The sequence below is a fragment of the Heterostelium album genome, assembly GCF_000004825.1.
Source record: "Heterostelium album PN500 unplaced genomic scaffold PPL_contig8, whole genome shotgun sequence".
Taxonomy (NCBI): domain Eukaryota; phylum Evosea; class Eumycetozoa; order Acytosteliales; family Acytosteliaceae; genus Heterostelium; species Heterostelium album.
In genome coordinates, this window is record NW_008805085.1 from 616,663 (window position 1) to 629,102 (window position 12,440).

Here is a 12,440-nt window from a genome sequence, read left to right on the forward strand (position 1 = left end):
TTTAAAACTATATAACCTATCATTAAAAAGTTCTAAAAAAATAATTGTTTGTATTTGATGATTCATTCTAAAAATTATTATAGTTATTCTCTATATGAATTACAAAACAGTTTATAAAAATCTTTTAAAATAAAATATAAAAAATTATTCAATTCTATTTGCCAATACTTCTCTTTTTGGCAAACAATATTTATCGTTGTTTTCCTTTATTAGATGAACAATAACGTTGTAAACTTACCAAATATTTTATTAGCAAAGATTATCAATGAACTTAAAGACAATCTAGATAAACTATACCTTACTTTAGTTTGTAAAAGATGGTTTGATATTAGAGATTCGATTCTATCGTTTGATTGTCAAGATTGTTATCTTGTCAAATTCGAACAGAAGAGGTTCTTTCTAAAATCTTACATCAGTACATTCAACCATTCGTATATGAGAAAAGATAATGGTGCGCTTTTATTTGGTAGCTCTTTAGCTGGTAAAAGATTTCACTATCGATTAAACTACCGTAAGTACTTGTCACTTCATTGCTTTGATTCGATATTAATAACTAACTAATTAAAAATGAAAAGATGTTTTATTTATAACAAGCAAATATAGAGTACCAAACTCTACAAGAGAGATCTACTTTGATGCGGAATTCAATTTGAATATCGATAACATGCTAATGAAGTTGTCGATGTCGAATGTTACACACATTTACTTTAACGACAATTTCAAGCAACCAATTGCAAAAGGTTTATTCCCTCCTACGATAAAGCTAATCAGTTTCGGTTACTATTGGAATCACCCGATAGATGAAGGAGTTCTACCAGCACACTTGGAGAGTTTAAGTTTTATCGGATGTTTCAATCAACCGATCAATGAGAAAAGCTTGCCATCTACCATCAAACATTTGAAACTTTCAGTACTCTTTGACTATAAACACCTATTTGCCAACGATAAGCTACTACCTTGTAATCTACAGTCGCTAGACATACCACGTTCCAACAAAGAATTAATACCCCCTGGTTTTCTACCGGCCAATCTCACCGAGATCAAATCGCTCTTTGTCGATGAACTATTATTACCTTCAGTACTTCCATCTTCAATACGATCGATCTCTCTAGATATAGGTAGTCAAACTAATCGGCTCGCCATTCCCATCGGTGTTACTTCACTTACTATCGATTCATCTTCAAACGGTTGGCGTTTGAAGAATGTAGATCTACCGACTACTTTGAGATGTCTGACTCTTGAAGATTACAATCACCAACTAGAGGAGAATGATCTACCAAATGATATTGAAGAGTTGACTTTAGTTAACTATCATATTAATAACCTACCAATTGTAAATTCAAAATCGATCAAGACATTGAAATTACTCCTTACCTACGTTAATACACCGTTGGAAATTGGTTGTATTCCACAGGGTGTAGAACAATTGACTTTTGATCTACTAAATGGCATACCATTAGCACCTCATATAATACCCGATAGTGTAAGAGATCTGTCGTTCCCTACTGGCCGCGTAAAACTGGTGGTCGGTTCACTACCGCCAGCGTTACAATCACTCACTTTCGATGGCGATGTTGTGACACCTTTACTAAGCAACGACTTGCTACCTCCAAGTCTTGAGAGACTTACCATCAGTATCCAACAAGCCAAGACATCACTAAACTTGGACATCAATACATTATTCTTAACCACCAAGATCAATACAATGAAGATAATGTCTCGTTCTAATATCTATTGGTATATCATTAGAAGATTGGATCAATCACACGCCATACTCTCAGGTGGTCAATCGAATACCGAGTATGGAATAATCAAAATTACACAACTTAACACTACAATATCAAACAAACTATCAACAGAAAGTGATTTTTAAAACTATACAATAAAATATTATTTTTATTGTATTTTTAAATTAATTAAAAGCTATTATATTATTACTTATTGATTAAAACTATTATACTATTATTATTTAAATATATATATATATATATATATATAATCGATCGATATATCTTTTTTTTTTTTTTTTAACCTAATTTATATGCAACCATTGTATCAACTTTGTGAATCTATTTTGGTAAATTAATAAACATTGTTTAGATGTTAGTTGATCTTTGATGCTTACAATCAATTTGATTTAGTAAATATTTTTAATTTTAATACATACTGTTGTTGTAAATGAACGAAGTCTAACGTGTTGACTGTTTGTAATGTATTGTGGATCACTCTCTTCCCATTTCTGTGGCACGCTGATATCTTTGTTGGTGTAGACCAACAGATCGAATGTACAAGCACTTGGAAGCAGTGGTAGAAAAGTAACACTTGCTGTGATTTGTCTAATAATCGCTTGAATTTCATTCATTATCTCTTTCTCTGGTTTAACTCTTGGTGCTCTAAATTTATATATATTTATTAATCAACTATATATAATTTTAGCTATTTCTTTCTATTTTTCACTTACTCTGATTGATTTGGTAGATCGGTTTGTACATCGAATACCCATCTTTCTAGAACGTCTTTGGTCACGACATCGGTGATGACCAGTACCAACTTTTGGACGTCACCAGTCATCAGCCACTGTGAGAGTTGCTTCAAAACGTTGTCAAGATAGTCTTTCAAACCTTGGTCTGTAGTAACGAGTATAGACAAACCATATTTAGCTACTCTCGAGAAAGTCTCTGGTGGATATACTCCTCTTTGAAATAGAATACTATTAATACTATATGCTAATATTTAATAATAATAATAATAATAATAATAGAGTTAATTTAATTGATAACAACCGAAGAAAGTCAATCATCTTTATCATCAATATTATTACTATTCAACAAAATGTTGTAATAATATAAAGATGTAAAGACAGATCTATTATTTGATTGAAGAGATAGTTACAAAAGAATTCAGTTACAATGTCTGTTGATCCTTTAAGTGTAATATTATTTTTTGTTGCTAAAGATTGCATCATTTTTTTGGTTTTTAATTTATCTATTTATCTATTTGATTAATGTTTAATTTTTGATCTTTATAAATAGTATAAAAGAGGGTTGGCGCCTTTTTTTCAAGTGGAATTCAAATTTTTGCTGCCAAGTCATGACTTATTTCTTTCGTTAAATATTTACAAACATAAAAGTCAGTTATAATTTTATTTGCTTGGTACACAGTTATATAAATTCAGTTAGTATATCAGTTGTAGAATTTGATTATCAAAGAATATTTGAAAAAATACTTTTTTTTTTTATTTTTTATTTTGAAAACAATTATTATTAAACAACGATGAATTATATAAGTTGATTGAAAAGATAGTAAAATCTATCTAATAATATAAAACTATATAGACTCAAGAAGTTATAAACTTATTGGATAGTATAAATACTGTACTTTTTAATTAATTTGGTATGTTAGATACACAACCGGGTGAAGAAGAACTATGCATAACAACTCTTCACTGTTGACAATATTTATAAAATGATCAATTGTAATATGAATATTTTCAATATTGGTAAGGTTTTTTGTATTTTTTTTGTCAGAAGATTTAAAATTAATAAATCTTCTTTTTTCACTATTCTTATTGTAATAGAAAATGTTATATAAACTCAAATCAGACTTTCATTTAATATAATTTAATATTTATTATTTATTGTTTGTTTATTTATTTGCTGTCTTTCTGTAAAAATGTTATTAAGTAAGTTTCTTCTTCTTTCTTTTCTTTATGATTATTAAAAAATCTAGTTTGCTTATATTCTTTTGTTTCTTATTTTTTTAGTGAATATAAGTAAATTTAATTTTAACATTGATCTGGCAAGTTTAAGCTGTACAGCTATACAACAGAGCATCAATGTGGAAGAAACCGAACAAAGCGATCATTTAATGACGAGTGTTGTTTTTATTCCAGAAGATCCATTCTCCACATTTTCATATATACCTCTAAGAAGAAGATAAAACATATTCTAAAAATAAGATGTGTCAAATAATTGTAAAAATTTGTATAAAAAAATAAACCCACACCCCAATGTCATAACAATCACAAATTTCTTCGGTTTTATTTGCTTTTTTTTATTTAAGTAGATTTGTTTGAGATTTGATTGAAATAATAAATAGATAGAACTATCAATTAAAAAGTAATAGAATCAAATAACACGATCATTTTGCGCATTAATCAAACGCTTGTCAGACTGCATGCACCGAGTAGCGGGGAAAAAACGCACATCAATGATTTTATGATTGATGTTTTTTTTTGCTTTAGCAACTTTTTTGAATTTTGATTTTATGGTTCAACGGTCTACTCTTGTCAGAAGCCTCTTAGATATAATATCTTCTTTTTTTTTAGTTATTTTATTTATTAGTTTTGTATTTATTTGATCATAATATTAAAAATCTAGTTTGACTTACACAAAATGATACTTTGTGAAAAAAAAAAAAAAGCATTTTATATGTAGGAAATAAATACATCATCATGATTCATTAACATTCAAATAAAAAAATTAACTTGATTAAAAGTGACAATCATTCAAGTTGACAACAACAATATTTAGAACAATATTTGCTTTTCATTTCAGTAAAAATTCAAGATTTGATATTGAACAGAACATAAATAAGTGCACTCACCCACACATATATATTATACAGAGAACATGTCTCAACAGCAACAACAGTTTCAACCAAAGAATCTAAAGAACAGAAATCTAAGAATAGGATTGGTGATCACTGGTTTCATAGCACTTGCATTTTCATATCCTATCTATTTCGTAGTGTCCCACCAAAAACAAAAGAGAGATCCAAATGATGCATACTCTAGAAATGCTTCGATCAGAGGTACCTTCTTAAATGCTGGTTCAAGAGTATGCAAATTGATAATCATTAACAATGATAGTGTTGTTTGCTTGTTTGTTTTTACTAACTCTTTTGAAATATTAATTAACAAAACAGGATATTGGTAGTGATAAATCATATATTGGTAATATAAGAAAAGAAAATAACAATAATAACAATAATGAAAGTTAATAGAAATATATAATATAAGCTTTTTTGTATCATTTTAAAGTTATTACTTTTATTTTATTTTGATTTGATTGATTTACATAATATGTAGATAGTTAGATAGTTTTAAAACTAACTAATCTTACATATGTACATGATGATTTATATTTATATTTATATTTATTATATTTTTATTTACCTAATAATTGTTTAATTAGGTTATCGGCTTTGGTAAGATCTATTTTGTTGATATCAAAGTTTGCTTCTTTCACCAACTCTGAGAGGATCTGTTGGTTAATGAGACCGATACGTTGTGCTTCGCTATAGGGTGTGGTTGAGAATGAGATGAGTTCATAACGAGAGATGTAACGAAGTTGGAATTTCTCTTCCAAGAGATGCTCTACCTTTTTCTTAAAGACAAACATCTCATCGGCAACTTTGTCACGCATTTCGATAAAGTTCTCTACTGCCATCTCTGCAATGGCGTCAGAGTTCTTCTTTCTGTTGATTTGATAGCGTCGGTAGGCAGCGGTGAACGCCTCATTGCTAAACTCCACCGAGCCTTTCGATTCTTCGATGATGCATTGGTAGAGATCTAAGACGTCTTCAAAGGCGGCGTTCATACCCTGGCCGTAGAACGGCACGATGGCGTGTGCGGCATCACCGATCAACACTGCTTTGGAACCGACCGACCATGGATAGGTCTTTACGGTGACGAGCGAGCTAGTTGGATTGGCGTCGAAATCGTCGAGCAGTGTTGGCATGACTGCATAGGCGTCGGGGAAAATGGTCTTGAAAAAGTTGTCGACTTTCTCGCGCGAGTTGAGCGCGGCGAACGAGTTGGTTTCACCTTCGAACGGGAAGAACAAAGTGCATGTGAAACTACCATCGATGTTTGGAAGCGCGATCATCATGTATGCTCCACGCGGCCAAATGTGAAGACATTCGCGTTCCAACAGGAATGTTCCGTTGGGACCGGCCGGAATGCAGAGTTCTTTGTAGCCGTGCTCCAAGAACGACTGTGAGTATTCCTGACGGTCTTGACGTGTCATTGCTTGACGCACCGCTGAGAAAGCACCGTCCGATCCGACCAATGTGTTTGTAGTGATTCTCTTTGATTCTTTGGTTTCATTGTTGACCAGGGTGAAGCTGTTGTCACGGAAGTTGACGTCACGACAGCTGACGTCATAGTGGAACTTGATGCGGTCGCCCGACTTGCGCTCGGCGTAGTCACGCATCTTCTCGTTGAGCAACTGACGCGAGACACTGAGAAGATGCTTGTCAGAGTTTGAGGAGTACGGCTGGAAGTTGGTCTTGGAGTCGATCGAATGAATCATACGGCCCTTCATTGGAATGGCGATCTTCTCGATCTCGTCGATGACACCGGCAGCCTTGAGAGTCTTGATACCACGATCAGACAAAGCCAAATTGATAGATCTCGCACGATTCTGTGGAAGTGTTTGATCGGTCTCTCTTGGACGCTTCTCATAGACATTGATATTGCTGAATCCGTGATTCGACAGAAGCACTGACAATGCAGAACCAGCCAAACCAGCACCTATAATTGAAATCGATTCGTTCATCGCTACAGTTGATATCATTGAATATAATATTACTAGATTAACTACTAAACTAACTATTTATTTATTTTAAGAAAATAAAATAAAAAAGAAAAAAGAAAATGTTTAATTAAAAACAAAAAAAATCAAACAAAACTAAAGTCGGGGTAAAAATTTGCATAATGATTTGATTATGTGGCTTGAAATTTCAATAAATTTAGATATTTAAAAATAGTGGTATATTTCGTCTTCCAATGACTTTCATTTGTTGTTTATCTTTATGTATTATGACCATAGGAGGATGGAATAGTTTTTTTTTTTTTTTTTTCGGGTCTCCACAACTCTGCTTTAAATAGATTATTTGTATTGCATTGCATTACAAAGTTTTTAACTTTGTTTTTTTTTAGAGAAAGAAATCTTATTAGTGTTGTGATTTACTTCTTACTTTTAGAAATAAAATAAAAATAACTAAAAAAAAAAAAAAAAAACGAAAAAAAAAAAAAAAAAAAAAAGCATATCTTATTAAAAATTAATCATTACATGTTTGATTTGATAATTAAACGATGATAAGCAGTACATCAAGATTATTACTTAAAAATAGATCAGTCATATATAAAAGTTGTTTAAAAAGTAATAATGGAAACAATTATTACATAAATCAAATAAATAATATAAATAATAATGTCGAAATATTGAAATCAAAAAGATTCAATCAAAATGGAAGTGCTGATAATCAATGTAGGAATAGTTTATTAAGTACAACTTTTTTAATAAATAATAGAACGAATCAATTAAATAGTTATAGATATTCAACAACCAACAACAATGATGATTATTCATTCAGTTCACCATATTTCTCAACGACATTATCGACCGCTTTACAAAATAAATTAAAGATGATGTCAAATAAATATACAACTTTGAAGAGTTTAATGGAGTCTGTAAGTTAAATACAAACTACTACTACTACTACTCAAAATAATCAGTTAAACTTACTTATTTTAATACAATCTAATATTATTAGCAAACATTATCACAAGAAGATATAAAGAGAACATCGAATGATGCTCAACAGATAGAGGAGAGTGTCCAATTGTTTAGGCAATATGTAAATGAAATTGGGAATATCAAAGAGTTAAAGATGATGTTGGATATGGAGAAAGAAGAAGCATCGAGGGAAATGATTATTGAAGATCTCAAGGCGATGGGCGAACAACTCGCAGCTCTTGAAAAGTCGTTGATCTACAGTTTGTTGCCGGCCGATAAAGACGATGATGGTAACGCCATCATTGAAATTCGTGCCGGTACCGGTGGTGGCGAAGCACAGTTGTTTGCACACGAGATGTTTCGCATGTACGAAGGCTATGCCGCCACGAAAGGCTGGCGTTTCGAATCACTCGATATCTCCTACACCGATGTCGGCGGTTGTCGTGAAGCATCGGCAGCCATCTCTGGCAAAGGAGTGTTCGGTTTCCTCAAGAATGAATCGGGTGTGCATCGTGTCCAGCGAATTCCAGACACCGAGACACAAGGTCGTATTCACACGTCGACGACTACGGTCGCCATCATGCCGGAACCCAAGGAAGTGGACATCAAGATCAACGATCGTGATCTGAAGATCGATGTCTTCCGTAGTTCAGGAAACGGTGGTCAGTCTGTGAACACCACTGACTCGGCGGTGCGTATCGTTCATCTGCCTACGGGTATCACCGTGTCGATGCAAGACGAACGTTCACAACTCCAGAACAAATCGAAAGCCATGAAAGTACTGAGGGCGCGTCTCTACGAGATGGAGAGAGTGCGTCTGCAGACCGAGCGATCCGCCGAGAGAAACTCACAGATCGGTGGTGCCACTCGTTCCGAGCGTATTCGTACCTACAACTTCCCACAGGATCGTGTTACCGATCATCGTGTCAACATTACGACCAACGACATCGATGCAATCATGACCGGTGAAACTTTAGGTGATTTCATAGAGGATATCATGTTACAATTTCAAACTAAAGATCTCAATAATCTTATGGATATAAAAGAATAATAAAATAATGATAATAATAAAAATGACCATTTTTATTTTTTGATGTTATGAAATTTAATATTAAATTTTAGTGAATGCAAATTTAATTTGATCACTTTTAATTAATCACTTATATATCTGTAACCCCTACAATTGTTCAGCTATCTTTTTTTTTTAAATAAATTTGATTATAGATATGTCACAACTCTCAAGCTCAACCGATAATGTTGGATTGTCAAAGAGTCAAGAGTTCCCATTGTCAATATCAACGATGTTAGGTGTATCAACAACAAATGCAACTGCAAACCAACAACAACAACAACATGCCTATACAAATTCATTATCATCGGTATCCGAAGAGAATGATAATAATAATATGAATAACTATTATTGTTTAATGATAAAAGAATATTCATCATCACCTGCAGATAATAATAATAATAATAATGATAATAATAATAATAATCAAAATCAATCATTTACTTTAAATATTGTACATACCAATGCAACAAATATACAAACACATAATATTAAATCATTTATATTATCTAAATTACTAAAGAATCTAATATTTAAAAGAGGTTCAATTGGTAGAATTGAAGATACAAGTTTAGCTTCATCTTCAAACTCTTTAAATACAAATGTAATAGATAGTTTGTTAGGAGGATCACTACCATCATCATCCTCTAACAACAAAAACAATGAAATATCATGTTATTATACATTAATAGAAGTACAAGAACCAACAAATACATCAACAACCACAACAACAACAACAAGTATTAATAATAATTTAACAACTAGTTCATCTTCATCTTCAAATACAACAACCAAAACAACTACTACAACAACAACAACAACATCAGATTTAACAGGTACAAATTCAACATCGGATGATACTCTAGACAATACAAATTCACCACTGGTTCAAACAGATATAGAGAACCTTGATTTCAGTATCAATATCAATGACAATCAAATTCTGTTATCAGAGATAGAGAACTGTGGAAACATTATCAAAGAGTATTACTTGTGTCTATGCTACGAACATCCAGAGTCACAGGTTAACAACATCGATACTTTTCATTTGGAACTTGGTGATTTCTGTTATGACATTGGTTATCTTATTAAATCATCAAATCAAGAGATTCTTACCAATACTCTATCGAATTGGTATTCATTATGTGTATGTATAGAGTGTTCTATTTCTCATATATCTAATATGAAACAATTAAACAACTAATATATATTCATTCTTAAAATAATAGATAAATTATTTAACAAGAACAATTGATATGTTCAATGACAAGATATCATTGTTATTACATTCATCACTCTCTGGCTATGCTTATAATATTGAAACACCAAATGATTTAATAGCTAAAGATATTATACAGTAAGTAATATATCTTTATATATCTCTAATTTAAACTAATCAAAATATATATATATATATATATATATACATATAGTTTCTTAAGATCTATTTCAATTCCAAATCTAACAGTTATAAAGACATCATCTGAAAGCGACTCAACTTTATTCAAATATGAATTGAATCCAGAGAGTGTAAACTCTATTGATACAATAGTTAATATTACAGTAACTAAAGAGAATACATTGATTTTAAATTATAAAGGTAAAGTTTAATAGATATCTATCTTAACTGCAACTATTCTAATTGATTTAAACATGTTTATTAGGTACCAATGGATTCTGTAGAAAATGGTGTAGAATATTCTTGGATGCAAAAGCAGATTCGCTCAGACTACGTAATCTAGCGGAAGAATTCAAACTAAAGGTTATTCAAGAGTTGAATCATTTCAGAAGAATGGTTGATTCCTCAAAGAACAACAACTATCTTTTGTACAAGTCTTTTCTATTCCTCGTTGGCAGTGATAACAGTGACATTCTCTTTGATCTCCTAAAGAAGGACAACGATGATCCTGCCGTCAAAGAAATTCTAAATATTCTACAATTACAACTACAACAACAACTACAACAATAAAAAAAGATATCATTGTTTATTAGTATTAGTACTAATTAATGAAAGCATATCAGATCTAAACAAAATATTTTTAATATTATTATTATTAGTTTATTTAAGTACGATAACATAGATTATCAATGATGAATGTATCATCTACGATTCCACCATTTTCTATCACTGATTTTATTTCAATGAGCAACAGATATTTCCTGGGTGATATACGCTTCAAGTAGTATATTATGTTTCCTGCGTAAAGAATGATGGTTTGTACGGTTTGTGGAACCGATTTGATATCTTTCGCCAAATAGCAATTTCCAAAGATCAACACTTCCACTGAACCTATAATGACGCCTGGCTTTAATTTGAATGCAGCATTGGAGTTGAATGTCAACTTTTTTAGACCAGGTGGAAGAGCTGATGCCCGAAGTGGATATTTCTCAAACGAGCAATTGAAGGTCAACTTTCTAACTGTTTTGGGTATTACTTTTGATTTTAATTTCTTATTGAAACCGGCTCCAAACGTAAGCGATTCCAAGCCACGAGGTAATGACTTTTCGCTGAGCTTCTGATTGAACTTAGATGATAGCTTTAGTTTTGTGAGTGATTGAGGGAAATCCTCGGATTTCAGCGGGAGGTTGTAAAAGTAACCCAAATCCAACTTCTTTAAGCCATCTGGGAATGTCAAGTTCTTCAAGCTGTGAGACCAGTTCTCTGGCAACAATAGCTTCCTTAGATTCGGTGGGAATACAATCGTTCTGTCAAAGATAAGTATTGTTCTATTACAATTTCGTAAATCTAATTCGACAATTGTCAAAGGAAAATCGATAATTTTCTTGGTGAGGTGATTTTCCATATCTGGATTACAGTATCTTGTACTAAAATATTGTAATGACTTGCAACTTGTCCATTTGATACCTGTTGCGAGATAATTTGGTAGATTCTCTAATCTCACCAGTGATTCAAGACAGTTGTCTTGATCATAGTCAACAATCGATGTATTGTGCCCGAGATCTTTCTGTGCGAATCTAAGTAACTTGAGTTTGGGTGGAAGTCCTTTCATTGATAGTTTTTCAAGTCCCTCTCCGTATATAAGAGATTCCAAATTGTCAGGCAGTATACCACTTGTATCGATCAGCTGTTTGAAATCTCTGCCAAACTCTAGAGATTTCAGTCCAACCGGAAAGCAGCCAACAAGCAATGGTTGGTTGAACTTCTCTCCGAAAACCAACTTCTTTATGGTTTGAGGAAAGAAGTTTGGTGGAATGGGTTGATTAAAAAGTTGATTGAAATGGATCGTTGTAATATTGGACAGTCCAACCGATCTCATAAAACTATCGTCAATAGGCACTCTGTAATGATCGGTGAAATAAAGATTTTCAATCTGATCTTGAAAAGTTATTAAACCGTCATTATCAATGTTGTTGTTGTTATTAGGCTCATTATTATGGTTTGTACGAAGTAGATATCTATGAAGTGTGTAGTTTGGTTGAGAAATCGATGTTATACAGATAGAGTTATAATGTGCAGCGTTATTTGCCTGTAATATATATTTATTATAAGAGTTTAAAAAGGTATCACTATATTCAGTATCGAAACTTCTGAATTGTGTAGTGTATAACACAAGATATTTATCTCTATTGATGAACCAATTTTTACAAACCAAAGTAAAAGCAATCCTATCTATATTGAGCTCGATATAATTTATAATTTTTGCTAATAATGTGTGAGGTAATTTAGTAAATAGATCTGCCATTATTTTTGATTGGATTGTACAATTATTTGATTAAGAGAAAATATTTAAATGTTTTGCTTAAATTTGTGTGATCAGAAAGAATCTAACACAAAAAAAAGTTGAGTTTTTTTTTTTGGTTCAAGGTTTCTTTGAAATAAATATAAT

General features: G+C 31.9%; 7 protein-coding genes across 7 annotated transcripts; 4 read left to right on the forward strand and 3 right to left on the reverse strand.

The window, feature by feature from the left end:
• Positions 1–213: 213 nt before the first annotated feature.
• Positions 214–1,873, forward strand: PPL_03896 (uncharacterized protein; the record flags this gene model as incomplete). Its single annotated transcript, XM_020574809.1, has 2 exons — positions 214–515; positions 595–1,873. 2 exons carry the CDS (start codon positions 214–216, stop codon positions 1,871–1,873), a joined length of 1,581 nt encoding a protein of 526 aa, XP_020435223.1.
• Positions 1,874–2,027: 154 nt separating this feature from the next.
• On the reverse strand, positions 2,028–2,965 carry PPL_03897 (HORMA domain-containing protein; the record flags this gene model as incomplete). The annotated part of the gene is made up of 4 exons (XM_020574810.1): positions 2,028–2,069; positions 2,168–2,393; positions 2,462–2,726; positions 2,893–2,965. The coding sequence occupies 4 exons, from the start codon at positions 2,963–2,965 to the stop codon at positions 2,028–2,030; spliced, it is 606 nt and encodes a 201-aa protein (XP_020435224.1).
• Positions 2,966–3,672: 707 nt separating this feature from the next.
• Positions 3,673–5,001, forward strand: PPL_03898 (uncharacterized protein; the record flags this gene model as incomplete). Its single annotated transcript, XM_020574811.1, has 3 exons — positions 3,673–3,682; positions 4,627–4,874; positions 4,927–5,001. The coding sequence occupies 3 exons, from the start codon at positions 3,673–3,675 to the stop codon at positions 4,999–5,001; spliced, it is 333 nt and encodes a 110-aa protein (XP_020435225.1).
• Positions 5,002–5,168: 167 nt separating this feature from the next.
• On the reverse strand, positions 5,169–6,578 carry kmo (FAD-dependent oxidoreductase; the record flags this gene model as incomplete). Its single annotated transcript, XM_020574812.1, has 1 exon — positions 5,169–6,578. The coding sequence occupies one exon, from the start codon at positions 6,576–6,578 to the stop codon at positions 5,169–5,171; it is 1,410 nt and encodes a 469-aa protein (XP_020435226.1).
• A 521-nt stretch (positions 6,579–7,099) lies between these two features.
• prfA (peptide chain release factor 1) lies at positions 7,100–8,574 on the forward strand (the record flags this gene model as incomplete). Its single annotated transcript, XM_020574813.1, has 2 exons — positions 7,100–7,477; positions 7,561–8,574. The coding sequence occupies 2 exons, from the start codon at positions 7,100–7,102 to the stop codon at positions 8,572–8,574; spliced, it is 1,392 nt and encodes a 463-aa protein (XP_020435227.1).
• A 175-nt stretch (positions 8,575–8,749) lies between these two features.
• PPL_03901 (uncharacterized protein) lies at positions 8,750–10,561 on the forward strand (the record flags this gene model as incomplete). Its single annotated transcript, XM_020574814.1, has 4 exons — positions 8,750–9,739; positions 9,822–9,949; positions 10,026–10,192; positions 10,257–10,561. The coding sequence occupies 4 exons, from the start codon at positions 8,750–8,752 to the stop codon at positions 10,559–10,561; spliced, it is 1,590 nt and encodes a 529-aa protein (XP_020435228.1).
• Positions 10,562–10,655: 94 nt separating this feature from the next.
• On the reverse strand, positions 10,656–12,296 carry PPL_03902 (uncharacterized protein; the record flags this gene model as incomplete). Its single annotated transcript, XM_020574815.1, has 2 exons — positions 10,656–10,720; positions 11,327–12,296. The coding sequence occupies 2 exons, from the start codon at positions 12,294–12,296 to the stop codon at positions 10,656–10,658; spliced, it is 1,035 nt and encodes a 344-aa protein (XP_020435229.1).
• Between the last annotated feature and the right edge of the window lie 144 nt (positions 12,297–12,440).